The 26,401-nt window shown below is 49.9% G+C and overlaps 13 protein-coding genes across 13 annotated transcripts; 5 read left to right on the top strand and 8 right to left on the bottom strand.

The window, feature by feature from the left end:
- Positions 1 to 11: 11 nt before the first annotated feature.
- Positions 12 to 1,875, bottom strand: C7974DRAFT_471885 (Tannase/feruloyl esterase; the record flags this gene model as incomplete). Its single annotated transcript, XM_046146524.1, has 1 exon — positions 12 to 1,875. The coding sequence occupies exon 1, from the start codon at positions 1,791 to 1,793 to the stop codon at positions 12 to 14; it is 1,782 nt and encodes a 593-aa protein (XP_045996760.1). The 5' UTR covers positions 1,794 to 1,875.
- A 1,142-nt stretch (positions 1,876 to 3,017) lies between these two features.
- On the top strand, positions 3,018 to 5,269 carry C7974DRAFT_453495 (Alpha/Beta hydrolase protein). Its single transcript, XM_046145872.1, has 6 exons — positions 3,018 to 3,464; positions 3,518 to 3,706; positions 3,755 to 3,835; positions 3,888 to 4,009; positions 4,080 to 4,856; positions 4,927 to 5,269. The coding sequence occupies exons 1-6, from the start codon at positions 3,082 to 3,084 to the stop codon at positions 5,067 to 5,069; spliced, it is 1,695 nt and encodes a 564-aa protein (XP_045996759.1). The 5' UTR covers positions 3,018 to 3,081; the 3' UTR covers positions 5,070 to 5,269.
- Positions 4,927 to 6,581, bottom strand: C7974DRAFT_178552 (gluconolactonase). The gene is made up of 2 exons (XM_046136316.1): positions 5,518 to 6,581; positions 4,927 to 5,459 (listed from the first exon to the last, which is right to left on the bottom strand). The coding sequence occupies exons 1-2, from the start codon at positions 6,195 to 6,197 to the stop codon at positions 5,159 to 5,161; spliced, it is 981 nt and encodes a 326-aa protein (XP_045996758.1). The 5' UTR covers positions 6,198 to 6,581; the 3' UTR covers positions 4,927 to 5,158.
- A 573-nt stretch (positions 6,582 to 7,154) lies between these two features.
- C7974DRAFT_424107 (uncharacterized protein) lies at positions 7,155 to 8,499 on the top strand (the record flags this gene model as incomplete). Its single annotated transcript, XM_046144411.1, has 4 exons — positions 7,155 to 7,254; positions 7,308 to 8,034; positions 8,089 to 8,276; positions 8,427 to 8,499. Exons 1-4 carry the CDS (start codon positions 7,226 to 7,228, stop codon positions 8,497 to 8,499), a joined length of 1,017 nt encoding a protein of 338 aa, XP_045996757.1. The 5' UTR covers positions 7,155 to 7,225.
- A 441-nt stretch (positions 8,500 to 8,940) lies between these two features.
- On the top strand, positions 8,941 to 10,697 carry C7974DRAFT_424106 (amino acid/polyamine transporter I; the record flags this gene model as incomplete). The annotated part of the gene is made up of 1 exon (XM_046144410.1): positions 8,941 to 10,697. The coding sequence occupies one exon, from the start codon at positions 8,941 to 8,943 to the stop codon at positions 10,519 to 10,521; it is 1,581 nt and encodes a 526-aa protein (XP_045996756.1). The 3' UTR covers positions 10,522 to 10,697.
- Positions 10,698 to 10,959: 262 nt separating this feature from the next.
- On the bottom strand, positions 10,960 to 12,090 carry C7974DRAFT_453487 (uncharacterized protein; the record flags this gene model as incomplete). The annotated part of the gene is made up of 3 exons (XM_046145871.1): positions 10,960 to 11,440; positions 11,521 to 11,976; positions 12,039 to 12,090. The coding sequence occupies 3 exons, from the start codon at positions 12,088 to 12,090 to the stop codon at positions 11,100 to 11,102; spliced, it is 849 nt and encodes a 282-aa protein (XP_045996755.1). The 3' UTR covers positions 10,960 to 11,099.
- Positions 12,091 to 12,605: 515 nt separating this feature from the next.
- C7974DRAFT_433733 (chaperonin 10-like protein) lies at positions 12,606 to 13,774 on the top strand (the record flags this gene model as incomplete). Its single annotated transcript, XM_046144937.1, has 3 exons — positions 12,606 to 12,731; positions 12,788 to 13,690; positions 13,745 to 13,774. The coding sequence occupies 3 exons, from the start codon at positions 12,606 to 12,608 to the stop codon at positions 13,772 to 13,774; spliced, it is 1,059 nt and encodes a 352-aa protein (XP_045996754.1).
- A 966-nt stretch (positions 13,775 to 14,740) lies between these two features.
- C7974DRAFT_375880 (uncharacterized protein) lies at positions 14,741 to 16,007 on the bottom strand (the record flags this gene model as incomplete). Its single annotated transcript, XM_046140241.1, has 5 exons — positions 14,741 to 14,763; positions 14,822 to 15,377; positions 15,411 to 15,697; positions 15,838 to 15,856; positions 15,966 to 16,007. The coding sequence occupies 5 exons, from the start codon at positions 16,005 to 16,007 to the stop codon at positions 14,741 to 14,743; spliced, it is 927 nt and encodes a 308-aa protein (XP_045996753.1).
- A 1,107-nt stretch (positions 16,008 to 17,114) lies between these two features.
- On the bottom strand, positions 17,115 to 18,693 carry C7974DRAFT_412815 (FAD dependent oxidoreductase; the record flags this gene model as incomplete). Its single annotated transcript, XM_046143679.1, has 4 exons — positions 17,115 to 17,380; positions 17,448 to 18,021; positions 18,108 to 18,391; positions 18,450 to 18,693. The coding sequence occupies 4 exons, from the start codon at positions 18,691 to 18,693 to the stop codon at positions 17,115 to 17,117; spliced, it is 1,368 nt and encodes a 455-aa protein (XP_045996752.1).
- A 573-nt stretch (positions 18,694 to 19,266) lies between these two features.
- C7974DRAFT_311994 (uncharacterized protein) lies at positions 19,267 to 20,898 on the bottom strand (the record flags this gene model as incomplete). The annotated part of the gene is made up of 1 exon (XM_046138332.1): positions 19,267 to 20,898. One exon carries the CDS (start codon positions 20,896 to 20,898, stop codon positions 19,267 to 19,269), a length of 1,632 nt encoding a protein of 543 aa, XP_045996751.1.
- Positions 20,899 to 21,395: 497 nt separating this feature from the next.
- Positions 21,396 to 23,070, bottom strand: C7974DRAFT_453472 (4-aminobutyrate aminotransferase; the record flags this gene model as incomplete). The annotated part of the gene is made up of 4 exons (XM_046145870.1): positions 21,396 to 21,442; positions 21,500 to 22,656; positions 22,709 to 22,744; positions 22,802 to 23,070. 4 exons carry the CDS (start codon positions 23,068 to 23,070, stop codon positions 21,396 to 21,398), a joined length of 1,509 nt encoding a protein of 502 aa, XP_045996750.1.
- Positions 23,071 to 23,662: 592 nt separating this feature from the next.
- On the top strand, positions 23,663 to 25,471 carry C7974DRAFT_358538 (Aldehyde/histidinol dehydrogenase; the record flags this gene model as incomplete). The annotated part of the gene is made up of 2 exons (XM_046139644.1): positions 23,663 to 24,185; positions 24,250 to 25,471. The coding sequence occupies 2 exons, from the start codon at positions 23,663 to 23,665 to the stop codon at positions 25,302 to 25,304; spliced, it is 1,578 nt and encodes a 525-aa protein (XP_045996749.1). The 3' UTR covers positions 25,305 to 25,471.
- A 58-nt stretch (positions 25,472 to 25,529) lies between these two features.
- Positions 25,530 to 26,279, bottom strand: C7974DRAFT_393571 (uncharacterized protein). The gene has a single exon (XM_046141792.1). The coding sequence runs from the start codon at positions 26,024 to 26,026 to the stop codon at positions 25,649 to 25,651; it is 378 nt and encodes a 125-aa protein (XP_045996748.1). The 5' UTR covers positions 26,027 to 26,279; the 3' UTR covers positions 25,530 to 25,648.
- Positions 26,280 to 26,401: the final 122 nt, after the last annotated feature.

Below are 26,401 nucleotides of genomic sequence, written 5' to 3'. Positions count from 1 at the left end.
ATAGGTAAAATCTAGCAAGAAAAGCTTGTAGCATTGTTAACATCCCCAACGTTGTTGTACTTGGGTAACTTTGGGTAAGGGCAAATCGGGCGACTCTTTTTACCATCATCTGTCTGAGCCATAAGATTATCTGGCGCCTCCCCATCTTCCACCCAGGCTACCAGCTTCCCAATGAGCTCTTGAGGCGATGGGACAGGTATGGTGGTTTGCCCCGCTGTATTAGAAGCTAATTGGCAGTGTGTCATGCCGGGTACAAGGAAAACCCTATGGAAATCTGCCGTCTCGTTCATGCCTCCAGTGTATTGAGCAGACTGCTCGTAATAGAGAGCAACGTGTCCCACAGGTGAGGTGTAATCTGCTGTACCGTGGTAGACCATAACCTTTTTGCCGAGACTTTGGAGCTTTCGCAGATCGGGGTCCAGGATATCCATGTTGTAGAGGTGCTTCTTATCAATCTGTTCCCTGGCTGCCTTTGTCATGTAGTTTGCCCACTCCTTGTATGAAAAATCTTTCCAAGCATTTGTTCCACCCTCAAAATAACCCGGATCACCAAGAGTCCGGTTCAAGAAGCAGACAGGCCACAAGAAGCCAGGCACTTGACATAGAGTGTTGACGTACTGAAGCCGTGAACCACGGGCCTTTCCCCAGTACAGCTGATGCGCGGGCCGGACTAAGCTCATTCCGTTGTCCTCTGCAACATCGGGGACTGAACCGTCCACAGTAGTACCATACCAAATCTTGTTCAACGCTTTCGCCTGAGTAAGTGAAATAGCCCAATTCTCCTTGCAATTTCCACCGTCTTCAACGCGGAGAACGGAAGGATCTTTTGTTGGATCGTAATCGTTGTGTTGCCACTCAGTTATGTATCCATCGTGTTGACCAGTGATCAATGTGTCATGGTGAGCTACTGCTTTCTGTGACACAATCTCCAGTGAGATTTCTGAAATAGTCTCGTTGATTGGGACCAAATCATTGTTCACTACAATGTTATCGTAGGCTATACTGCCATAGAAGTAGCTGCCGTTGAATGAAGGGGCACTGACAAGGTAGCCATCGTAATCCTCAGGTAGTTGCTGAGCCATTTGGTAGACCTGGCGACCGCCAGTCGAACAACCCGCCAAGTATGATGAGTTGTGCAGTCTCCCGTAGTATTCTTTCGAAATTTGCTTGGAGACTTCCGCCATAATGTGGGTACCTTGGAAGGCGAAGTTCTTCCAGCCTTCGTCATTATACTGATCGTCGGCAGTGAGAAGGTATGAGATGTTGACCGATGGGAGAAACCATGATGGAAAAGGATAGTGCGAGAAGTGGCCTCCATTGGAAACAGCAGCCACAAAGCCCATATCAGCTGCCCATTCCGAATACTGGATAGTAGGGTACATGGACAGGCCAGCCATATCTTTGAGCGTGACGAATGGACTTCCTTGGAAGGCATCATCGACAAAGTTCATGATTCGGCCGGTCCAGATATCGGCATCCGGGAACCAGATCTGAATCCCTACGTCTGTGCCTGAGAAAGGATCAGGCTCTGCTGGAGCAGGGCCTGTCGTGCGGACGAACAGCTTTACAACGGTGACTCCATTCGAGGCGATAGGGATAATCTGCTGCTGACCAGAACCTGGGTCTATTGGCAGCGTGTACTCGCCAGCGTCGAAATGTCTGACTTGAATTATAGTCGTGTTTGCATGATCTTTGAAAACATTGTCCAAGGCTCGATGCATTTGGTCCAGGGGCGAACTTGAGCATGCCAGACATAAAGCCGAGAGTGCTAGAAGCACTTTCTTGGAAGTCATGTTGTTGAGCAAAACAGGAATCTGGGTGGGATGTAATCGTGTGCAAAAGCGATTTGTATCAGCGAGCAAGCACAATATATAATTCATGCCACTCTAGCTGACCTCTGCCTTCTGACATATCTACTGGAGAGTTTTCACGCTAGTAGGTTGACAGGCTGGCGCTGTCGGACCGTTCTGTGACCTGCACTATCACAGCGACTCCTAGGCTATCCTTGTGATGGCCTCGTTACATCATATCTCATGTTATCAACCTTGTAGCACCTCGCAGGCTGACGCCTCTTCGGACCTTATGCGGTTACAATGGGCTTCTGAACTTTCCTAATCCAGCACAGATCCGATGGGTGGCTAATCTAACGGGACACACTTTGGTAGCAAAAGATAGATATGCAGGGTTATCCGAGCGTGGTCCGTCAAAGCAAGAGCGGTTTCCGCAGAGAGTCTTTGCCGGTTCAATCGTAAAGCAAGGTTGTGGTACGGCCATGATTGACTATAGTATGTTGTAGTTGATCTCTGCATAGCGCCCGACACCTAGACTGAATCCAGTCTAGAACAAGACGCCTTCGCAAACGATCTGTTTTTGGCAACAATCGGCATAATAGTCCAAATCTCTGGCTTCGCTAGGTGGGTAAGCCAATGTCCCTAACGGAGCTTTTGTGGACCTATCGCACGCCGTCAAGCGCATTGTGATCTTCCAACATTCAGTGTCCCGACATGCCCAAGGAAACAGCCGACTCCACAAATTGCTATTTCCCTCTCAGACAGCCGCCAACCCCTGCTCATTCTCGTTCTGCTCTACTCTTGTAAGTGCATCGTCCTTGCATATTGGCCGTTTTCTCAGATCAGCACCGTCCCCGCACTAAATTCAAGCCGAGAAAGGATAGACCTATCGCGATCCACCTGCTGCACTAGTCGGCCCGGCACACCCTTTAAGCCGGTGCCGTTGGAGCTTTCTCCGTATCTAGGAGTACAAACACTGTCGTAGCTTAGATACTAGTGAACTTAGCGATTTGTGCCCAGATGAGCATCAGCACAATGTCTTATCAGCTTTGGCCTTGTAACTAAACTATAACCTAGAAGCCACGATACTGCTTTCAGAGTTAACATACACCCTTAACTTTCTTGTTTTGGAAGTTTCCCGAGGATGCCAAAGCAGCATATGTACGATAACAAAGTCTCCGGAAAAAGAGAAAATATAAGGAACGGTAGAAGTACATAGATTAGTTACACCGCTGCAACATTTGTGATATATTCACATTATAGTTTCACAGGCACGGTCAATTATCTTGCAATGATCACTCTCACTAAGGTCCTGGCGTTGCTATCCCTTTCGAGCCTGGTCACAAGCTCGCCAACCCCGCAACCTGGAGCTCCTGTCGCAGTCCTTGCCAATGGCTCGTACTACGGTGTCTACAACGCTGAATATGACCAAGATTTCTTTCTCGGCATGCCCTACGCCCAGGCACCTGTTGGTGACTTGAGGTTGGCCAGGCCCCAGAGCTTGAACACGTCCTGGTCGAGTAGCCGTAACGCTACCCAGTACGGGTTCTCTTGCATCGGATATGGCCCCGAGTCATCTATGGCGAGCCAGAATGATGAAGACTGTCTCAATCTAGCTGTCATCCGCCCAGCACGGGTGAATGAAACAATGCCTGTATTGGTCTGGATCCATGGGTCAGTTATGCCCTACCATACGGTCTCTCTCGACTTGCTAAGCATTTTAATAGAGGCGGCTTCACTGAAGGCAGCAGTTCGACTCCGTACTACAACACTTCATTCCTTGTACAGCGTTCTCAAGAAATTGGCGAGCCTATCCTTGCTGTGAGCATAAACTATCGCTTGGCGGCCTGGGGCTTTATGTGGTCAGATCAAATCGTTGAGCAGGGTTTGACCAATGTTGGAATGAGGGATCAAAGGTAGTTTGAAACATGTACCGCAGATCGTCCTTGACTGACAAATGCTAGGATGGCATTGCACTGGGTTCAAGAGAACATTGCTGCCTTTGGAGGAGATCCCTCACGAGTAACCATTATGGGAGAGAGCGCGTAAGGAGCACCCGCCATCTAGTAGTTTTTGAAGACTAATGTCCTGTCGTAGTGGAGCTGTATCTGTCAACAAACATATCCTCGCCTTCAATGGTCGCGATGATGGTCTGTTCCAACAAGTCATATCGCAGTCCGGACCAGCGGCAGGCCAAGGCCCTTGGGAGAGGACCCAAGGTAATTAGAGAATACTGATCCGACCACGCTATGTGTGTCTGTATGTGAATCTGCGGCTGACAAGGAGCAGAAAAACTTGGACGTGCTACACTGAACATAACAGAAACCCTATGTCCAGATGCAGAGGATCAGCTGGCATGTCTACGCCGGGTTGACACGAAGGCTCTCGATGACGCTATCAAAATTTCCTTGACGATCCCTTCTGCGGGTTCCCTGTATGGCCCTGTGCCTGATGGCGACTTCATGACCGGCTCATCTGCGCAGCAACTGAAGGAAGGCAACTTTCCAGCTATCAGATATCTCATCGGTTCCTGCACCGATGAGGCGTCGTTATTTGTGGACACCGGAATCAATAGTGATAGCGAACTTCACGATACGTTGTCTGGTATCTATATGGGTCTGAACTTCACTTCAGCAACAACCCTTATGTCGGCTTACAGTAGCAACGACAACGACTTGGGACACCAGGGACTTTCGAACACGCACCTAAACGCGACCGTGGGATACCAATACAGGCGACTGAGCACCATCATGACTGATGCCATTTGGAAAGCGGGCGTGCATTTTACAGCTGAACAGTGGAACGTACACAACAAAAGCGAAGTCTTCGTCTACAACGCCGAGGTACCATTTTCCACGGTTCCGCAATGGGTTGGCGCGTCCCACGGTTTCGATCTCGCCTACATGTTCAACAATGTGAACGGATCAGGTTGGGAAGGAACGCATCCTCCTTGGGAAGGCCCAAACCCACTCGAGGGCTTAGGGCAGCCATCATTGGATCTAGCACGTGACATGTCTGCGATGTGGGTTGGTTTTATCAACTCAGGTGTACCAAAATACGACCAACGTAAGTACTCGATTCACTCAATTTCAAGCGTTACTGGTTATCGATACTGACTCATCCTCCCCCGTTTCAGAGACATCACCAGAATGGCCAGCTTACCGTGAGTCTGATCAGCAAATTTATTACTTCGCTGCTGGGCCGACCGGTTTGAATAACACTGTTGGAAAAGAGCAACGAGTTTCGAACTTGAAACTGATGGCTAGTCTCGTGTACTAGGCCCAAACTTTTAGCCATTATCAAGATCTACAATGACTGCTCCGTGCCAGCAAATAGCATGCATACAATATCGATGCAGGATTAAAAGATTAGAGAAGTGCACCTTGAGTCGAGTCTGCTAATCTTGCTCGCCAAAGTTTGGTCCCGTTCAAGATGAAGAGTTCACCGATCCCTCCAAAGCATAAGTTGGCCACACCACCATCCACTAAGATCTTTCCTAACAATACACCACCAGGTGACCAAACGTGAACTCCATCACCACAGCCACTGTACACGTTCCCATTTGAATCGCACTTAATACCATCAGGGTATCCAGTATCAGCCATAGCAAAAACTCGACGGTTCGTAAGGAAAGGTTGTCCAGAGTAAAGGCTTATGTCAAAAGCATATCTGCCATGATTAGCTCTGACTCTCTGGAAGTGTCGCCAGAACTACGTATCCTACTAACATAGTTGATGCCCGGGATTCGTCTTCTGTCCCATCTCCCCATACGAAGTCTGTATCGGTGATGTACATGATGGTTTCATCGGGAGAGAAGCAGAGGCCATTTGGGTGCGCAATACCATCTGCTACTACACGAATGGCCCCATTTTTGGGATCGTATCTGTATATTTGATTAGGTAGACGTGGTCGCGGTCTGTGACCTTCTCCAAAGCCGTATGCTGGGTCTGTAAACCATATACTACCGTCACTGTGTACGACAACGTCGTTGACCGAATTGAAAGGTCTTCCGTAGAAATCCGAGACAATCAGTCGTTGATCGTGAGGTGGCGACTCAGATACCGCAAACAGACCGCTCGGTAAAGCCAACGAGCCTTGTGCGCAGAAGATCATTTCCTTCCCCCATTTGGTTCCCCCGTTTGCCATAGCAATTCTTCCATTTGGTAGCACCTGCTGGTTTATGTGTGCTCCGTCATTTTTGCTACCGAGCGTGATTTTTGAGATATGTACAGTCTTGCCATGGGCATCGTCGAATGGGCTGCTGGTCACAAATAGTTCGCGTGAGGTGGGGAAGTATATGCCGGCTTCAAAGGCGAACGGATAATCTTTTTGGAGCAGTAGTTGGAGTTCAGGATCTGGACCCGTTATCCGAGCAAAGGACTTGTCGAACGACTTGAAAGGAGGCATTGTTTGCTTACTTCAGATGTGCGGTTCTTTGGAAGAAGCTTGGGCCCGACATGTGACACTGTAGTCGCATGCCTGTTAAATAGCTGAGAGGGTTTCTGTTATCCTATCGCTTGCTTGTTAGCGTTTGACGTTGCGATGTCGCAAGGTGCCGGGGAAGCGCAGCTAAGCACGCGCAATGTCAACGCGAATCTTCCTTTCTTTCCAATCATCTGGGCCAAGATAATGAGGATCGATAATTAGGTGAATGCTATTTAATTGGCTGGTGTTCGACTGGCTTGTCTGATTTCGAAGGGACGTTGAAACGATTCCATTACTGGCCCATACCCGAGGGTTAGAGTGTTCAAGCGAAACGGAAGGCTTATCACAACAATAGCCACACGTAGGACATCGGTATGTTCGGCTTCAAACTTAGAGTGCAGACAGGGACTCTATTGCGGTACGTGCACGCGATACATAGTCATCGGCGCCGAACGGATACGAGGGCGCTTTCCTAAAGTGGATAGATCGCGAGTATTACCCGACCATTAGCTATAATACGCTTTCTCCAGTTGCAAAAATGGCGAGTCTTATCTGCATTACAATGGCGCTTTCTCTAATTGGAAAGATCGCGAATTCTACTGGTAACGTCGTATCAATGTAGTAGCGATTTCCCGAATTGGATGAATCGCGAGTCTTACTCACAAAGACGTACCTCCATAGCTGTCAACAATCAACAAAGCAGAGCCCAGAAGGCTCAGATTGAGATGATGGATTACCTATACAGGCCTAGCACTTGCCTATACATGCTCCATCCTCGGCCTGTTGCGTAAGCGCGTGAAGCCGAGAGTGCGGATTGAGTTGATTCCAGTTGACAGCTTTGCATACCACTAGTAGAGCTGCGTCACGTGCGCAATCTGCAATCAGTCTCCCAAGTTATCATTGACAAGAATTCGCCATTTCCAGTGTTTCCCGTTGAAACACAAACCAAGCACAAGTATATTCTGTCCATCACAAAGGCCTTTTCACGCAATACATACCCCCTAGACGAAATGCCTAAGATTACGATTCTTGGAGCCGGGTAAGTACCATGCGATATACTCGGAGCACATAAATCTAACATTCAAAATCTAGTATTACCGGCTTGACCATCGCCAGCCAACTCCCGAGGGACTATGATATTACCGTTGTTGGGAAGCATCTTCCAGGAGACGACATGGACCCCGCGTATGTCAGCCAATGGGCTGGAGCTATCTGGCTACCCACGCACGACGCTAGTCCTCGAGAGCAGCAAATGCAAAAAAGCAGTTTTGCGGACCTATGGAGAATTGCTTTGAGCAATCCAGAATCTAGTGTGCGTCATGTTGAAATGACGGAAATCTGCGATTACGGCTCGGTAGACGCGATTTGGTACAAAAGCATAGTACCTGAATTCCGACTGATCCCAGACAAAAACCTTCAAAAGGGGGCCAAGTTCGGAATGAAGTACAAGACAGTGGTTATTACGCCCATGGTCTTCTTGCCGTGGCTTCGGGATAGGCTTGAAAAGCGAGGTGTGGTTTTCAAGCGGCTTCATGTGAACTCACTTGCTGATTTGAAGGGCATGGGCCACGACGTTCTTGTGAACGCAAGCGGCTTTGGTGCTACCAAGTTGACCGACGTCCTTGAAGACCGCCTGGAACCTGTACGTCAGCAGAATCTTAGAATCAGGAAGGATGGATACAATGAGTTGTACATTCGCCGTGGAACAAACGGTTATTACTCCACTGCGTTTGCTCGAGGAGATGGCACAATTTACATTGGTGGCATCAAGACCCCAGGAGTCGTCGATTTCACTGCCGACGAGGATCAGCGCAGGACTGTAAGTACCCTATTCGCACAATTGGCAATAAGCCGCTGATCCCTTTGCGCACAGATCATGCGTCGACAACACGAGAATCAGCCAAACATTTTTACTTCACCTCATCCCGAAGATTACGACTTCATCTGCGATCATGTCGGAGTGTTCCCGATCATCACACAGAAGAAGGGCGGAGTACGTGTTGAAAAGAAGGACGTTGGTACTCAAAGGGTTGTTCACGCATATGGACAAGAAGCTGGCGGGTATGTTTTCAGCTTTGGCTTAGCCCGTGAAGCAGTTCAGCTTGTCAATAGTTATCTGGCTGAACTCCCTGTAACAAGCAAGATATAGAGAGGCCATTGCTTCTTCTTGTAGCCTGCCACCTTAGATCATAGATCACTGATCTACAACAGACCACCTCTCCTTGAAGACAGTGATCAGACGTTGAGTGCTAAAATGCCTGGCTTGACGAACAACCCATCATAATCTCATCGCTAGGCATTTGCTAGCTCAATAAAAAAAGCCGCAAATATCAAAGGCAGCTGCCTATTATCTCATGGGCGCTACTGACTTTGGCTCAATCATAGCAGTAATCGAGGGCGACGGTGAACTATTTCCGCCTTTCATTCTCTGGCTCGAGGAAGGCGCCAGATTGATCACCCGCCATTATCAAGCAACATCGGCAAAGCTGCGTTATCTCAAACCCGGGTGATATTGATTCTGGCCACGCCCACGCGATCAAACTACTCTCTAGCTAGCTCGGCTTTTTGCTGTTTTGAGTTTACTTGCTGCTGATAATGATCTAGACGCGGTCTTTATCCCTGCACGCGTCCTTGATGTCGTATATATCTTCGCGAAATAATTTCCAGCTTAGTTCATTACACTCGGACATCATCTTTTCTTGTACCATTCATACTTACTACCAAAATGTACCATCCAACCAACATCAAGGTATCTTCACCAAACTACGGCGATACAACCGGCTCCAACAATGCAGCTGGTGTTTCTAAGAGAACCTCTCCCAACGCGGAGGCTATGTCGGTGGCCCAAGGCGACGTGGTCTCAGACATAACAGAGCAACACAGGAGACCATTCACCATATTTACCGCCATCGGGCTCGGCTACTCGACTACCAATACCGCTGCAGGAATCCTCTTGACTGTCACCGCCACCCTACCGTTCGGGGGAGCTCCTATGTTCTTCTGGGGTTTCCTCGCAATCACACCCATCGTCCTCTGTGTCGCGATCACTCTGGGTGAATTCGCTTCCATGTGGCCACATTCTGGCGGTCAGTATGTTTGGGTATCTCGTCTGGCCCCAGAAAACTCGCGCCGTTTTCTGTCCTACCTGACAGCCATCATTTCGTGGGCATCTGCGGTATGCATCAGCGCGGCTTGTGCTCTAGCCTCAAGCAACACGCTGTTTTCGATGGTATCATTCACCTACCCAGAGATCGAGGCAAAACCATGGCGGATATTTGTGATGTTCCAAGTCTTAAATGCGTTCGCCTTTGGTGCGAACTGCTTCGAAGCTTTGTTGCCAATTCTCGCGCAGCTCTTCATGCTTTTAACGGCTGTCATAGCGGGTATCATCTTTGTTGCTTTGTTCGCGGCCGGCTCTCCCACCGTCACACCTCATGAATTCTTCCTCGATTACAGGAACGTATCAGGGTGGCCCGATGGTGTTGCCTTCTTAATCGGGATTAACGGGCTGAACTGGTCCTTCTCCTGCCTGGATGCGATCACACATCTTGCTGATGAGATTCCCAACCCCCGCAAAAACATACCCAGAGCTCTTATGTGGACGATTATTATCGGTGCTATTACAGGTCTCCTCATCGTAATTGCCCTTTTCGTGTGCGCGACCGACCTCGAGAACAACAACAACACGCTACTTATCTTCTACAGCGTGATCGACAGCAACAGACAAGCCGCACTTGGGTTACAATCATTGGTTTTTATCACGGCCTATAGTTCGCTCGTTGGGATCCACACCTGGCAGTCTCGCATCGCGTGGGCTTTGAGCAAAGATTACGGTCTTCCATTCTACTCCTACCTTTCTCGCATTGCTCCAGCGCCGTTTGGAACACCTATCTATGCTCATCTCTTTTCAGCCACTTGGACTGCTATCTGTGGCTGTCTTTATCTCGGCTCTCAAACAGCTTTCAGCTCCTTTGTTGCCGGAAGCATTATCCTGCAATATGCGACATATGCTCTTCCTGTTGGCCTCCTTCTCTGGCGTGGACGTAGCAGTGTAGCCCACGGCCCATTCTGGTATCCGAAACTAGGACTTTTCGCTAATATTGTTACCCTGGTCTGGTTCTCAATAATCCTGGTCTTTTATTCTCTCCCCTACTTCCTGCCTGTCACCGCAAGCGATATGAATTATGTCTCAGCCGTGATATTTGGCGTTCTTGCATACGCACTAGGCTACTGGTTACTGCACGGGCACAAGAATTATGTACTACCCGGGGCAGGGAAAAGCGAGCGTGAAGATTCCGACAATTGATCTCGGCGACGTCCAAGCAATCGCCTGGCGAATAAGCCACCGTGGTCAAATAGGTTGGGCAGTCATAGAATCAGCTACCATTGCTGTGACGCGCTGTAGAGTAGTGTACCAGCAACTTTTGTAAACCAGTGGTTGTTATAAATTTCTTGCATGCAGGCATAGTAACATGATTCGAATGTGGTCAAAGTGACTTGGTGGCTCAAGCATGGCAAGACCGTCTTCGCTTTCGACCTGCCCTGGCAGCTTACCGGCTTATCGCCACGCTGGACCGTCGTGTCGGTCGTCCCCGCACTACTCTACTAGGTACATGATGACGCTCGATGTCCAGAACTTAAAATTCTTACTGCTTTTGGACTAAATGCGACACGTTTACAAACGACCTTTCGCTTATTGAAAACACACATTCTGCAGGGCGCGACACTTCAACCATGCGTTCCGCGTCCGTTTCGCTCAATCAAAATACGTAATCGCAATCGAGCTCGTCTCGCCTCCTCGCCCGCCACAGTCAACAAAACCATAAACACACGAGGAAATCTGCGGGAGACGGTGAGGAAGCATTCGGATGTGTATTTCCCGTTCTACCGGTCCGTTGCAGCCATAACAAGTGGCATAACACTGTCGCACCAATCGGGTTGCGCTCTGAAATAAATATTACGAACATTAATCTCAATCGCCTTACCGAAAACGTCGTCTCCGCACAATTTTACGCCAGTAGCGTCTTCCATATCTTGGTTATCAACCACCTGTAAGACCGTATATGTCACGGCTTCCAAGGGAGTGAAATAGTCAGACGGATAATGTTCGAAGTCATCGTCGGTCATGAGATTGGTAGCAACAACCCCCGGACAGATCGCGTTGGTGCGAATACCTTCTTTGTTCAGTCGCGGCGCGATAGCGCGCATAAACCCAAGGACCCCATCTGAATACGTTCACTAGCGTAAGCTGTTTGTTGTTCTCGAGGTGTCGCACGAGAGGTGGATCATGGGGGGTCAGACATACGTTTGGCTCCCGTGTACAAAGGAATCGCGAAGCATGGGTATAGGGAGCCCACACTCGCAGTCATGACGATGTTACGCTTCGTGTCCTGTGGGCTCCGTCGGAAATAATGCATGGCAAGATATGTTGAGTTGACGACGGCGTTGAGGTCGATGTCAATGGTGAGCATGTTGGGTGCCGATGGTGGACCAGAGCACTCTTGTGGTGCGTAGAAATCGACATTGTCCACAATGCCTGCATTTGCAAAGACGAAATCAATTCGTCTATGCTGCTCGAATATGCTGTCGAAAATGGTAGCTAGCGAGGCGTAGTCGGCAACATTAACCCTGTGGCATTCGCTGCTTGACCCCAGTGCTTGCGATGCTGCTCGGCCGCGTTTTTCGTCCAGGTCCAGGATATGGACAAACCAGTCTCCCCGGTGGGCTAGTTGAGTGGCGACGCCTAAACCCAATCCACTAGCTGTTCGCAAATGTCAACAGTCAGCGCTTGCAATCTGGTTCTTTCTGATTGGCTGTACCTACCTCCCCCAGTGATGACAGCGACCTTGGTGTATGGACCGTTGCTTGACATCATATCGGATGGAGACACGGCTAAGGTTCGGGTTGGAGTTGTACTGTAAGAACGTCGGCTGAGTCCCCGACGTCTTCCATTTATACCTATTAGCCCCGAACACCATGGTTCGTGATCGCGAAAGCGCCGGGAAAGGAAAGAGGACATTCAGCGCACCTGAGTTTCTTCTTGGATGCCGTTACAAATTTCCCCGAGGTTCAGACAAGACGCAAGTCTGCACGCACTGCGATAACGTACATGCTGTACACATATTGCCGCAGTACGCGAGACTTCCCTACGCGATAAGAGGCAAGGTGTAGACAGCTAGTGGCTTTTTTTTTTACTTAATCTGGACATTTCGCGAGTAGGGTACATTACGTAGAAGTATCTGCCAGCGATAAACCTACTGTCGCTGTATTTCCCTTCCTTACCCTTCATACCTTTCGAACCCTTCGTACCCTCCCAAACTCACCACATCGCAAACTCGACAGACTGCGTCAGACCAATCAATGCCGGCCATTACCGAATCAGGCAAGAACATGAGGGCTGTTGTCTACAAAGAAGTAGGCCACGTCATCGTAGAAGACGTCCCAGTCCCTGAAATTCAAACGCCAACAGACGCCATTGTCAAGGTTACTCGCTCAGGTCTTTGTGGATCGGACTTGGTGAGTCATCATTACCCGTATTGAATCAGACACAGCCGCTAAGGATTTCCTCAAAGCACTTTTTCAAGGGTTACGGTCCTATACGAAGGGCTGGCTTCATCGCCGGCCATGAAGTCGTTGGCTTTGTCTCCGAGATAGGGTCAGACGTGAAAAACTTCAAGGTTGGCGATCATGTTGTGCTGCCCTTCTCCTCCTGTTGTGGTAACTGCCATTACTGCTCTATTGGGCAGTCGTGGTCTTGCGTCCAGTGCGAGTTCTTCGGTGAAGGATTTGATGGGTGCATCAACGGAGGTCAAGCTGAATACATTCGGGTTCCGCTGGCGCCTACCACTCTGTTCCATGCCCCGTCCAGTATTGCTGAGGACACACTATTACTGATGGCAGACATCTTCCCCACTGGATACCATGCCGCCTCGCGCTTTCTCAAGAACGTCCCGGAAAAAGATCTGGACGAATTGACTGTCGCGGTGGTTGGTTGTGGTCCTGTAGGTATGTGTGCTTTGGCTTCTGCCATTCATCTAACACAAGGGCGGGCCAAAGTGTTTGCCATCGACCGCATATCAGCGCGATTAGACGAGGCGATGAAAATCGGCGCTATTCCACTCAATCTCGATGACAACCCCGAAGAGACTATCAAAAAAGCGAGCAAAGGACGCGGTGCTGACGTAGTGATTGAAGTTGTTGGCCACAACGATGCTTTGCAACTCTGTATTGACACCTGTCGCCCTGGAGGAAAGATCTCGAGTATTGGTGTTTTTGGCTCCGAAATGAATCTGCACATTGGGAATGTGTTTGATAAGGGATTGACAATGTCATTTGGGTGTTGTCCGGTTCGATCTCTGTTTGAAGAGGCGCTTGAGGTACTCGTGAAAACCCAAGATAGCGTAAAGAGTCTCTGTGGCGTCCTAATGCCACTGGAAAATGCAGTTGAAGCATATGAGCTTTTCAATCAACGAAAGGTAAGGGCTCATAATTGCCCCCGCAACTTGAGAGTCTAGCTAACCAGGGATCAGGTTCATAAAATCATCTTCACACTTCAATAACGTGTTTCACAATAAGTGAGCGGTCCTCTACACCACCAGCAGGCTTGCGCAACGACATTGCGTAACACTACATAGAATATTGCATACTACAATGAACCAATCTATTCACAAGGAGCGTCGAAATTATCTGTGTCCTCGGTTTCTACCTTGCAGGTGCAGGACTTGTGCCTAGTTCCGCCGCAACGACAGTGCCTCTCTGCGCGCATCTCTTCATAGGCGTCTCGCCTACACCGCCCTCCTATTCAGCAACCAGGTCAGCTAACTCACCGAAGCTAGGATCTCTTCTACTTGTAGATATCGCCGTTTACGGGCCTTGCGCATTATGGTCGTTCCTACTGCGTTTCGAAGGCGTGCTTGTTCTTCCCACATTGACACCGTCTCATGTGCAATCTGCTGAGCCCTCTTGATAAGCTGCTTAACCTGCTCATCAAGGGAACTTGCTGACGACCCTCGTCAACGCCTCTATCTCGCGGGCGTTGCGCAGTGCCTTCGCCCCCCAAGCAACGTCGTTTAGTTGTGTTGGAATTGTCCTACGCACATAAGGCTTCGATAACGCTGTCTCTGGGTCGTATGGGACTAGACCAGCACCTTCAAAGGCAGTGCAGGTGTTCTCCTCTGCAATCGTCTTCTCAAGAGCCGCCTCGAAAACCGATAGAAAGGTTTGATTGTTAATCTGGTTGACACGACTACGTGTCAAGGCCGAAAAGCTGTCGCCATACGCGATTCTTCGTCTTTATTTGTTGGGTGCGACATTGTAATAGATTTTTCCGTTGCCGCTATGTTAGCTAAATTACAGTGTAGAGGACAGCAGAGTCGGCCTCGCTACATGGGATAAGTGCGAACAAATGTGCAGTTTGTCTCCGGATTGTTTCACTAAATCGAGGGCTGGGGCTCTGATTCTCGCGCCTCCAATGGCTACCCTACTTTGGATAATCTGAATCATGTTACCGATGCTCTAGAGAAGCGCTACCACGCCTCCTTGAGACGCCCTACACAACGACCAATATGCGTTGAGCAATTGGGGCTCTAGAAGGACTTTAAACTCACCCATGATTGAACGGGCTTGATTACAAGCAAGGATGTCGACTCTATCGCCCAAGCGGAGGATAGCACCTGCTGAGTCTTGCCCCTTGGTCAAGAAACCGTATCTACCAAACACAGGGCTCCATTTCGTTCCTGGATCGACTCTGCGGTCCTTGCTCAACGTCTTCAGGATTTTTCCCGTCTCCCCGGGTGCGATTCTTCCAGTGGAATAGTTAACATTCAGGCTATTGCAACGAGCACAATTCTGCGTAAGGCTTATCTGTGCACTGTCTCCAATTCGAAGCTCAGCCCAGAAGTCTTCGGAAAATGCTTCGTTCGCGCCCTCGATAATTATGTTGGCTCGGAACTTGGTGATGTCAAGGCTTTGGCCGTTTGGGAGTCTCTGTTCAACATTCTCGTGGCTTCGTGTGGAAATAACCAGAAATGGAGCTAGATCGGCGAATGTGATCCCTTCCTTTTTCCCCCCGATCGCCAATCCAGTCGACGCGAGAGAGCATGGTTTCTTGCTGATCACTAGTGCTGTAGCGCCGGAAAGTAATAGCAGCACCAGACCGTGTAGCTGATGAAGAAGTAGTAGCGATACAGCACCTACGACCACGATCGCAGACAACGCATTGGCAATGTTAAAGACCTTTGTGGGTATCTTGGGAGGTAAGTTGCCTAACACTCCCCTTCGGAAGTTGCCAATGTAAAGCAGTTTTACTTGGTAACCTACGCGATCCGTGAACCATTGGTTGTATTCGGGCCCCATGTCGAATGCACTCGTAGGGTTCTTGTGCATATCGATCTTGACCTTAGCCAAAAATTTACACTCGGGGTGTAGGGGAACCGATAAGGCGCCGGCTGAGACTGCTTCAGAGGGCCGATCGAAGGTATGGGCTAGACTATATGTCACTTGTACACATGTCGGATGGTCAGAATCATCGAAGTTCGTTTCAAACAAGCACAAGTGGGAACGATGTCCTATGTGCATTGGCTCGGACTTGAGAACGTCCCATAGCATGAAATGGCGATCATACATGAAGCCATTTGACGTGGCTAGCATAGAGTGTACAGATATTCCTCGAAGTGATTTGATTGGATAGGTGAACAACTAGCGGAAAAGCGAGGTCAGGCAATGACGTAGATGATTAGAGAAGGAACCAACCTGCTGAATGCACAACGGAATGTCTGCTTGTTTCCTATCCATTTTGGTAGTTCTGCTTGGTCTGGTAAGTTCTGTGGGACAGTGTTTCGGTGGCATCGTTCTTTTTAATAGTGGCGAGTGTAAGCTGTCTAACCTGAACAGAACTGCAGGCTTTGGAACAACGGATTCCGCTTTCTTTAGTTTGTAAGAACCGTGCTGCGACTAGCTGGTGCTGTAGAGATTTCTGCTTCAAACTCGTTCGGCATGCACGTTACAGTATAGAAACTGCAAATCTTTGTACCGCTGTGGAGGAATTGATCTCCCGGCGCGAATGAGATCTTATCGATATCGAAGCACGTCTCGCGTTGTTGCTGCATTTGGCAGTCCAAGGGAACGCCCCGCAGCCCCACTTTCAGTGTCGGCAGCGCTCTGGTCCCCGAGGCACCACATCCCCATCCCGCAGCGATGCGTCATATGATCTATCCGATGCGATTTGATTTACGTCTAACCGTTTTGCACTCAGTGCAAGTTGCCTGATGTGGAAATAAAGCGCTGTTATACCGGTATTCACAAGTCACATCTGCTAGGGTACGTAATCAGCAAATACGACGCAAAAGATATGCTAGTGTTATAGGTATTCTCACGCGATCGCGTTTCATTCTAAAACGTAATGCTGGGCCTCGATGGCATTAACATCCTCCAACTTTGATTTGATCTGATCTACTCTGCAGATTCTGGCACCCTCACATAACATATCCCCAATCTCAGCCCACGAACTCCCACCCGCCACCATGAGAACTTTGAAGCCAGGTCTCACCGGCTCTAACAATTCATCATGGAATTGTTGTGGCATGTGTAGGTAATGAGGTGGCCTTATTATTCTGAATACCTATGTGTTAAAACAAATGCACGCGTCGTGAACATCTCCTAAGCTGTTCTTCATCTGCGTTTGGTAGACATGAGTCCAACCGAGATTTCTCTTCCTCATATTATAAACCACAGCTTGTCCATCTAACTTAGTCACATAGGTGTAACAGAAATGAAGAGCTTATAATGAAAGCATATATGCGATGCATACGGATCACAACTTATCACATGATGCAAATGATGATATCTGAGTCACAAAGCTTGCATATATCGGATCTGTGACACCATCAGATGGTGCGCCACTCACAGTCTAGCAGCACCTGCCGCCGTCTTCCACAACTTCAGCACCTTATTCTCGGGGCTCGCCAATCTCTGTGGGGACTCCTGGAATATCCGGGGAATCCCCGTTTGATCGTACGTGTCGCCGTCTCTGATCATGCCTGCGAGGCCTTTGGCTGTGAGAAATATCTGTGCCATGCCATGGCCTGTGAAACCGCCCATGATGAAGACCCCAGGCCGGGAGGGCACCTCTCCGACTCTCGGGAGGCGGTCAGACGAGTAGCCCATTACTGTAAATCAGTGAGTCATGCAGATCTGTATGTAAAGAGAAGAGCCAGAGTTGGCTACAATACGTACTGCCTGTCCATATGTCTGAGACCGCGGCCTCCGAGTCTTCCCAGCCGTGGAAGTGACGCTGCATGTAGCCGTCAAAGTAGGACCGCGCCTGCTCGATTACGCGGCTGTCGTCGACGGAGTCATACCATACGTCTTTGTTTGAGAGGTAAGCAGAGCGTGCTCCGCCGACGACAATGCTGCCGTCTGGCCGCGGGATTAAGTAATCAAAATCCCAGTCAGCAAACCGCAGGGCGTACGTATTGTTCAAGCGGGGGCGGGATTGCTCAGGACACGTAATACGGCAACAGATGGCGCGGTAAGGGATGATTTTGTCTTTGTACTCCGGTAGGTAGGACGAGGTGTAAGCGTTGGAAGTAGCTACGACTTTTTTAGCTCGAATCATGCCTCGCTGGGTATGTACTATCCAATTTCCGTTCTCGTCGGGACTCTTTGAGATCCCTTGAACAGGTGTCTCCGTCTGGAGGTTGATGCCTTTTCTGAGAGCGTCGGCGAACAAGTGGTGCGTCAGCTTATACGGCCAGAGATGGCCTGAAGTAAACGAGAATGCACTCTTGGCCTTCTTGACACCAGAGATCTAAAATGACGATTAGACGAACGAGTAGATCGACAATAGAACTGAACTGGTTGATACCATATCGCAAATGATGAACACATGCGTACCTTTTCCGCAAGACTGTCTGGGATTGCAAACACATCCTTACCAGTCCGTGATTTCTTCAGCAACTCATATCCCGCCTTTGCCTTATTATACACGTCATCCCCAAGCTGGACATCGACAGCGCGGGTGACAATATAATCACAGTCCACATTGTTCTCGATGATAAAGTCGGAAACAGCTTGCAGGTTTGCGTGTTCAAACTCCGCGACCTCAGCCGCAGCGTCCAGTCCGTACTCGGCCGCGTGACCTGCCGCTCCGTAGTAGTAATCGGGCTTCAAATGTCCACCTGCAAATTCACACGCATCGTGAGTATATGCTATGTATACACGCCACATGTGACATACCATTGCGACCTGTGGCGCCTGAGCACAGCTGGCGCGCCTCCAGCACCAGAACGGACGACGCAGCAGCTTCAGAGGCAAGAAAATGCGTCACAAAAGACGCCGACGAGTAACCTGCGCCAATGACCAGGACATCGACTTCGGCAGGCAGCTCAGGTGTTGTGCGGTGGCGATCCAGCTCTCCCAGTTGGCTTCGCCAGAAGGAATCCATCCCTGATGGATGAGGTGATGACGAGGTGGTGGTCATGGAGGCGGATGTGATGTAAGGTATCTTTCTGTAAGTAGCCTAAGATAGACGGCAAATGTCCATACTTAAGGTTAGCGATCACAATGAGGGTTAACTGCGGGTTACTAGCAATTTACTATGGAGGTCGAACGTCGGATTGACAGTTTGTTCCGATGGTATGTTCGCATCTCATCTCCCCATTTCTGATCTGCAGATGAATCGTTGTCTACTGGTACTACGCACATCCGTGTCCGCACTATGCCGACCCTGCGTCTGACGGTGTTCGGGGTTCGCGTCTCATCCCGTTTAGGCAGGCGCGATGATAATCGCAGTAGGCTACATATTGCCCCGCATGGAAACCGACGATCGCCATGAAACGTACAGCATGTACAAACACGTCGACTCGCTGTCAGAATCCTGGTAGTCAGATTGTTGCCACCGCATGTACAAGCGGTAAGTTGGCGATGGTGTGTTGGAGAAAATGTGATCAAAGTTATTTTGGCATAATTCTCCTTTCTTCGATGAAACATTTGAAAAACATTTCGTTCATATTAGATGTCATACATGGAAAGCTCATTCGTTAAAAATCCGAAACTATGGGTCAACAACCTGGGGCGACTTGGAAATCGTCTTCCAAGGCCTATGCTCGAACCCCACAAATCCTTCGGTGACAGTTGTCTTCACCCAATCCAAGTAACCCTTGAGGCCGCCAAAAAAGAAGTTTGTGCTTGCCTGGCGGCCTGCTACGTTCTGGCCAAAGATCCAGCTCGCGGCGGTCCTGAACAGTGAACCCTGGACAAGCTCATCACAGAGAGCCACCCAGCCCCTCTCCGCCTCGTGCGTGACCTCGAGCACGCATCTGCTCGCCTCAGCGCGTTCGATGCACGATATTATGAAATTGACTTCGCTCTCAATCACAGGTGGGAAGTTGGCAAACGGTCCCTGAGGGCCCGCGACGACGTACATGTTGGGGAATCCGGCGCAGGCAATGCCTCCGTAGGCCGTGGGGCCATGCTGCCAGTGATCTTTGATGCTCTTGCCGTCACGTCCAATGATTCTGACGCGTGTGTAGTTGCCTTCAATGGCATCGAAGCCTGTTGCGAAGATCAAAACGTCGAGCTTATGAATCGTCCCGTCAGCAAGCTGTACGCCTTCAGGTACAATTTCTTGGATGGGTGTAGCCTGAAGATCAACGATATCGACATTGTCCCGGTTGAAGATCTGATAGTAGCCTGAATCGCAGAGGGGTCGGCGGGCGTACAGGTCTTTTGGCTTGAGAATGTTGGCTTTGCGGGGATCTGTGACGATGCTGCTGATTTTCCTTCGGATGAAAGCGCAGGCTTCTTCGTTGGCGGCTCGATCCGTGGTAATGTCACCAAAAGCACTGAACATGAAGCGGAATCCGTTTCCTTGGTCCCACACGTCTTGAAAGGCCTTCTCTCGTTCTTCAGGTGTGGCTTCCATTGCCTTGCGTGTGGATTCAGGCACGCCGAAGCCGGTACTGGATGTGAAGACACCCTTCCAGATATCGTTATATTCGCCGTTAATCTTGGCTCGGTAGTCTTCAGGGATCAAGCCCTGCCCACTCGGCACAGAGTATTGCGGATGGCGTTGGAACGAGGTAAGCCTTCCGGCGATGGGCGCGAGGGCAGTCATAACCTGAACACCGGTGGAGCCGTTGCCAATGATGCCTACCGTTTTGCCCTTGACGTCCAGATCTTCATCCCACCGAGCGGTGTGCACCAACTTGCCCTTGTATGTCGAAATGCCGGCTATTGGTGGATAATGAACTTTGGACAATAACCCGAGTGAGTTGACTAGATAACGAGCATCCACGACCAGACCTGTAGAGCAAGTAATGCGCCATCGCTGTGTACACTCATTCCATACTGCCGAGGTCATCTCGGTATTGAATTGCATGTACTGGCGAAGCTCATGCTTCTTGACAATGTGTTTTAGATATGCCAAAATTTCGGCCTGGTAAAGATAATGTTTCTGCCAAGGGTAGGTCTGGAGGTCGTCTTTGTCCCACGAGTAGCGATATAAATACGACTCGGTGTCGCTCATGGCGCCTGGATAGCGATTGAAGTACCAGGTGCCGCCAACATCGCCAGCAATATCAATACAATTCGTGCTGAGACCAAGACGCGTGAGGCAGTAGGTGGAATAGATTCCGCCGACGCCAGCACCCACGACCAGAGCGTCTACCTCGAGGGGTGAGGACATAGTGGTATAGAAAGGAGAACGAAGTTGTAAAACGAATAAGTGCAGGACGTGAGGCACGAGGCAGAGAAGCAGAGGCGATAAAGAAACTGGTGCAGAGTAACGGTATTCATGCTATATTTCAGGATGCATTAAGAGCACATGTGTAAGCCAGATCAAGTCCGGGCCAACCTGCGCTCGCGATGGGGCCCGATAAGGAAGGCAGCTAGCGTGTAGCGCGTCTTTTGTACGCGAACATGAGAAAGTCATACAGTGTACTTAGGACTACGCTATAATACAGATAGCTTACACAACCATTCATATGCAGAGTTAAGATGAAATGCTTTTTTTGTACTAAACAATCGTGGAACTACCAATCTACAGGTAATATCAAGCGTACAGGTAGGTAGATAGCGAAAAACAGAAAACGCAGTCACGAGGTACACAGCGTTATGTGCGCAGTCATTCCATCATCTCTACCAGCAGAATAGATTTGTAAGATGTACTGTCTATATACCAATTTAAACTTCCTTGTAGATGTTTTCGAGAGTACCTAGCAGTATTTCGGCTGTGATCATAGTCAGTGTTCCATTGCCGCACACGATCAGTCATGCTCTGGGCTTACCTTGTTTCTTCTCAAAGATGAGCATTGGTCGTAGCCGTATGCTGTCATTGCCGCTGCCACCCACAATCACGCCTTTACTTAGGGCTAATTTCACAATTTGGTCACGCCGCGGGCTATCCCACGCAATGAACGTGCCCCTGTCCTTTCCGCGCAGGTTCAGCATCTCGCCAGGATAGCGTGCAGCAAGCTTGCTTAATTCGCTGAAGAGAAATCTCCCCACCTCTGCCGTCTTGCGCACAAGATCGTGCTTTTCAATCTGCTCCAAGATACTCTTGAACAAAATCGCTCGTGCAGGGTCGCCCATCCACGTGTTGAACTGCCGGTATGGCTTGTCAGGTCTTAGCGACTTATCTGTGTAGTAGAACCCCGCAGCCTGAGCCTTCTTAGAGAAGGTCACCATGTCTGGTGGTGTAGGCAGGTTCCAGTGCTCATGGGCCCAGAATTTGCCGGTGGCACCAACGCCTGTTTGAACTTCATCGACGATCATAAGAACGTTGTTTCTCTTGGTGATCTCTCGCAGACGTTGAAAAAAGAAGGGCGTCGCGTGATTATCTCCGCCTTCCGACTGGATGGGCTCTACAACAGTAGCAACGATGGGATTGCGTGCCTTTGTTATTATTTGTTCAATCTCCTCAAGGCAACGTGCTTCCTCGGCGCGATTCTCAGTCTCAAATTCGGTGAGTGGGTAGCGTAGCTTAGGGAATGGAGCAACTGGCCAATCGAACGCCGGAATATCAAGCTTATGAATGGCTTTACTGTGGGTCGTTGAAAGACTCCCGAAGGTGCGACCATGGAAACCCCCGTGGAAGGAAAGTATCGAGTGATTAGGCGCACCTGGTGCTTTATTGACCATGGCTGATTCAAGCTCCTCCGTCGAGAAGTCGCGGCCACCGCGCTCCTGAGACAAACGCCAAATGAAAGCGGCTTTGTACGCTGTTTCATTGGCATCTGACCCGGTCGTCGAGGTGAAGACTTGATCAAGACCAGGCGGTGCTGCGCGGAGTAGACCAGTCTTCAAAATCTCAGCCCAATGTGGCGAGGGGAAAACACCCAACGCCGGACGGTTGATCAGAGCGTCCACCATGTCTGGGGATTGTGCGGCTTTGGCAAGAGCTGGATTATTGTATCCGAGAGGGATGGAGGAAATTTGCGCGAACCTGTTGGTTTTTCAGTCACAACTCACAGTCTGGCTGGCCTTGCTCTACGTACACATCCAAGAATTTATTGCCATCGGCGTCGAACGCGCTTTGATAGTCAGCAATCTGGCCACTGTTATATTGCCACACGGTGTCAGAGACGCACTAATTACCATTGCTTTTCTTGTAGTCCACGATCATCTTCATACTGCTGGTGTCGAAGACACTGTCAAGTACTTGCACAAGCTCTTTCCCCCGAGGACCAGGAAGGTCCGTCTTGACACTGGGCGACGACGTCTGCCAGTCGGTTGCAAGTGCTCGCGTTTGCGACCTCGCGGAGACGAACGCCCTCGGACCATAGCCAACAACTGATCGCAAGTGCTTAGTATGGGTGATGCCGCTCTGGAATCCCGGAATATATCTCAAGGTCGCCATAGCGTGTATGATGGGTCAACGAGCGCTAAAAGGTGTGAAGAAATGTGTGTGATGGACGGGTAACTTTGAAAGAAATGATTGCACCCAAGGCCCTGTGAGAATTGTTTGCCCTAAATCTTTCTAGATCAGCGGCGGTTTCCTTTTGTCTTTTTCGCCTTTTTGTTGTCTCCAAATCAAGGCCTTGCGAAGCTAGTAAAGTTGCCCGCGACACCGGCGTCTAAAAGGTGCAATTTTATTGCGCATGCCATATCGGGTTCCGATGCGAGAGTATGTTGTGATTTGTGTAAAGGTCAACGTGATCCACAATCACGCTCGGGCATTGTGCGACATGGCGGGGACACACTACTGTAACTATGGTCGCTTTTGATCCGAGTTGGGCAAGTGAGCTTCTCTGAAGCGAGCTATGAAAAGACACCCAAGACGGAGGCGTTTTTCGAGAAGATTGAGATCAAAAGCGAGAAGTAGGAGGTTCGCATAAACATCAGCGACCTCTGTATTGGAGATGTTCAGTGTCCCGCGCTCAACTTGTTTTTCTTTGCAGACCCCGACAATGCAAGCTGTACGACCGCGCGAGCTCCGCGCTCTTCGGCACATGGCGCCAAGGTGGTTTAGCTTTTCTGCCCGCACCGCTATGGTTAGCTGGCCAACATCGCACGCTAAGATTGATGCGCCGCTACCTACACACAACTTCATCGATAACAGCTTCAAGCCATCTGCTGCGACGGTATGGATCGACGTACACGACCCCGCGACCAACAACGTCGTTACTCGAGTACCCGAGTCGACAGACGCAGAACTTAGTGCTGCTGTTGCGAGCGCGCAAAGAGCATTCCCTGCATGGAAGAACACAAGTCTGCTGCGGCGGCAGCAGATCATGTTCAATTATGTCAGCCTCATCCGCCAGAATTGGGATCGCTTGGCAGCTTCAATTACCTTAGAACAGGGCAAGACGCTAGCTGATGCGAGAGGTGACGTGCTGCGCGGGCTGCAAGTCGCTGAAACTGCCTGTGGCGTTACGACTCAGCTGCTAGGCGAGGTGCTGGAGGTGGCGAAGGATATGGAAACCAAGAATATTAGGGAACCGCTGGGCGTTGTTGCAGCCATCTGCCCCTTCAGTATGGTTACCTTCCATCTATGCGTCGTCATGCCATCGTGCCGTCATACTGACTTGTGCTCTAGACTTCCCAGCCATGATTCCCCTTTGGTCCATACCTATTGCTACAATCACCGGCAATACGCTGATACTCAAGCCCTCAGAGCGCGACCCTGGTGCATCAATGATTCTCGCTGAATTAGCTGTCGAAGCAGGCTTTCCAGAAGGCGTAATTAACGTTATTCATGGCACTAGACGCTGCGTTAACTTCATCATCGACGAGCCACTTATTAAGGCTATCAGCTTTGTTGGTGGTAACAAAGCTGGCGAGTACATTTATACTCGAGGGTCTGCTAATGGGAAGCGTGTCCAGGCCAATCTTGGCGCTAAGAATCATGCTGTTGTGCTTGATGATTGCAATCGCGCCAGCACTATCAGCGCCATCGCGGGCGCAGCCTTTGGCGCAGCTGGCCAGCGTTGCATGGCTCTAAGTACCTTGGTCCTTGTGGAAGCGGATAGTCAAGGCTTTGTTGACGATCTGGTCGCAGCTACTAAGCAGCTCAAGACTGATGGTGGCTTTGAGGACGGCGCTGATCTCGGCCCAGTCATAAGCCCTCACTCCAAGGAGCGTATAGAAGGACTAATCGCTTCAGCGGAGCAAGAAGGCGCGACTGTGGTCCTTGATGGACGAAACTACGCGCCTGAGAAGTACCCAAACGGCAACTTCATTGCGCCCACCATCATCACCAATGTCACGACTTCGATGAAGTGCTACAAGGAGGAGATTTTCGGTCCCGTCTTAGTTGTTCTCACAGCCCCAACGCTCGAGGCCGCCACCAAGATCGTCAACGACAACGAGTACGGCAATGGTGTCGCCTTATTTACCAACTCAGGTAGCAAGGCTTCTTGGTTCCAGAAGCACGTTGAGGCTGGCCAAATCGGCATCAACGTGCCTATTCCTGTACCGCTGCCCATGTTCAGCTTCACTGGTAATAAGAAGAGTGTCGCTGGTGGAGGTGTCAACACGTTCTACGGCAAGCCCGGTCTTCAGTTTTACACGCAGACCAAAACGATTACCAGCATGTGGAAGGGTGAGGAGGAGCCGGCTGTTAGTAGTATGAACATGCCCACCCAAAGCTGAGTGTGTTGATTAGTCTACAAGCTGTTTAATTGTTGGGTGGCCGATGTCCATCCTATCTTATATGTCTCACGACGAATCATCTCTGTCCTCACACTCATGGTCTGCCACCCGTGCTGCTTTTCCTCCATTTCGAATGAGAGCAACTGTCAGCTCGACACTGAATACGCTGTGCGCTAGAACGGTAGTACGGTAGCAATCATAAGCACAGTCCAAGCAGCTGACAACTCTCTCTACACACTCTGTATTTCTCGTAACTAAGCAACTATGTCACTAACATGGTATCACACGCTCAGACCAGTGTATGAAATCAAAGAATCTCACACTCGCCAGTTGACAATTCCCCATTACGCAATCGTAACCTCCTTATCCGAAATGAAAACCGCAATATTCGCAAAATCGCTGCTCATCTCAAAATCAAACGTCTGTCCCTTCTTAATGACCATAACATCGCCTTTGCGCAACGTAAACTCGTCGCCACCATGCACCTTCCACTTGATCCAGCCCTCGGTGACAAACAAGAACTCGTCCTCGGGCCAGGTGAGGGTGTCTGAGCCTGTTTCGCGGATCGCGCCAATGACCACCTTGTTGTCCTTGGAGCGATAGTAGACTGATTTGGAGCCCGAGTACATGGGGAAGGGAGCTGAGGGGAACGAGTCCCAAGCTCCGTAGGGGACCGAGGCGGGGTTCTCGGTGCCGGTCAGGTTTGGAGTGGATGGTGGCATTGTGGTGAATGCTTGGGAAAGATGACAGAGGAGAAGAAGAGTGGTGGGAGTTTGAAGTGGATGCTGGTCTTGTGGTTTGAGGATCAGATAGATGGGTAGGTACGAGATATCGGCAGATTGACATTGAGTGTTCGCACGCTCGCGATGCGGTAGTTTTAGGCAAGAGCGACTTACCCGCAATGAATCATCGAGCCATGAATAGGATCAATCTGTTCAATGCCTATTGTTCGATCAGATGACTGTTGAATGCTTGTTACGGTTCACCTGATCCGTGTTGAGCTGCATAGCGGGTAACCATCTATCTGGCGCCCCACTTTCCCAATCGGGCCTCAACGCGCATCTCCCCGCTGATGTGGATCCACCTCGCAACAGTAA

Source organism: Boeremia exigua (assembly GCF_020726555.1).
Source record: "Boeremia exigua strain MPI-SDFR-AT-0100 chromosome Unknown C7974scaffold_6, whole genome shotgun sequence".
Taxonomy (NCBI): Eukaryota; Fungi; Ascomycota; class Dothideomycetes; order Pleosporales; family Didymellaceae; genus Boeremia; species Boeremia exigua.
The sequence above is the reverse complement of the archived record's forward strand: the minus strand, read 5'-3'. Positions and strand labels throughout refer to the sequence as shown.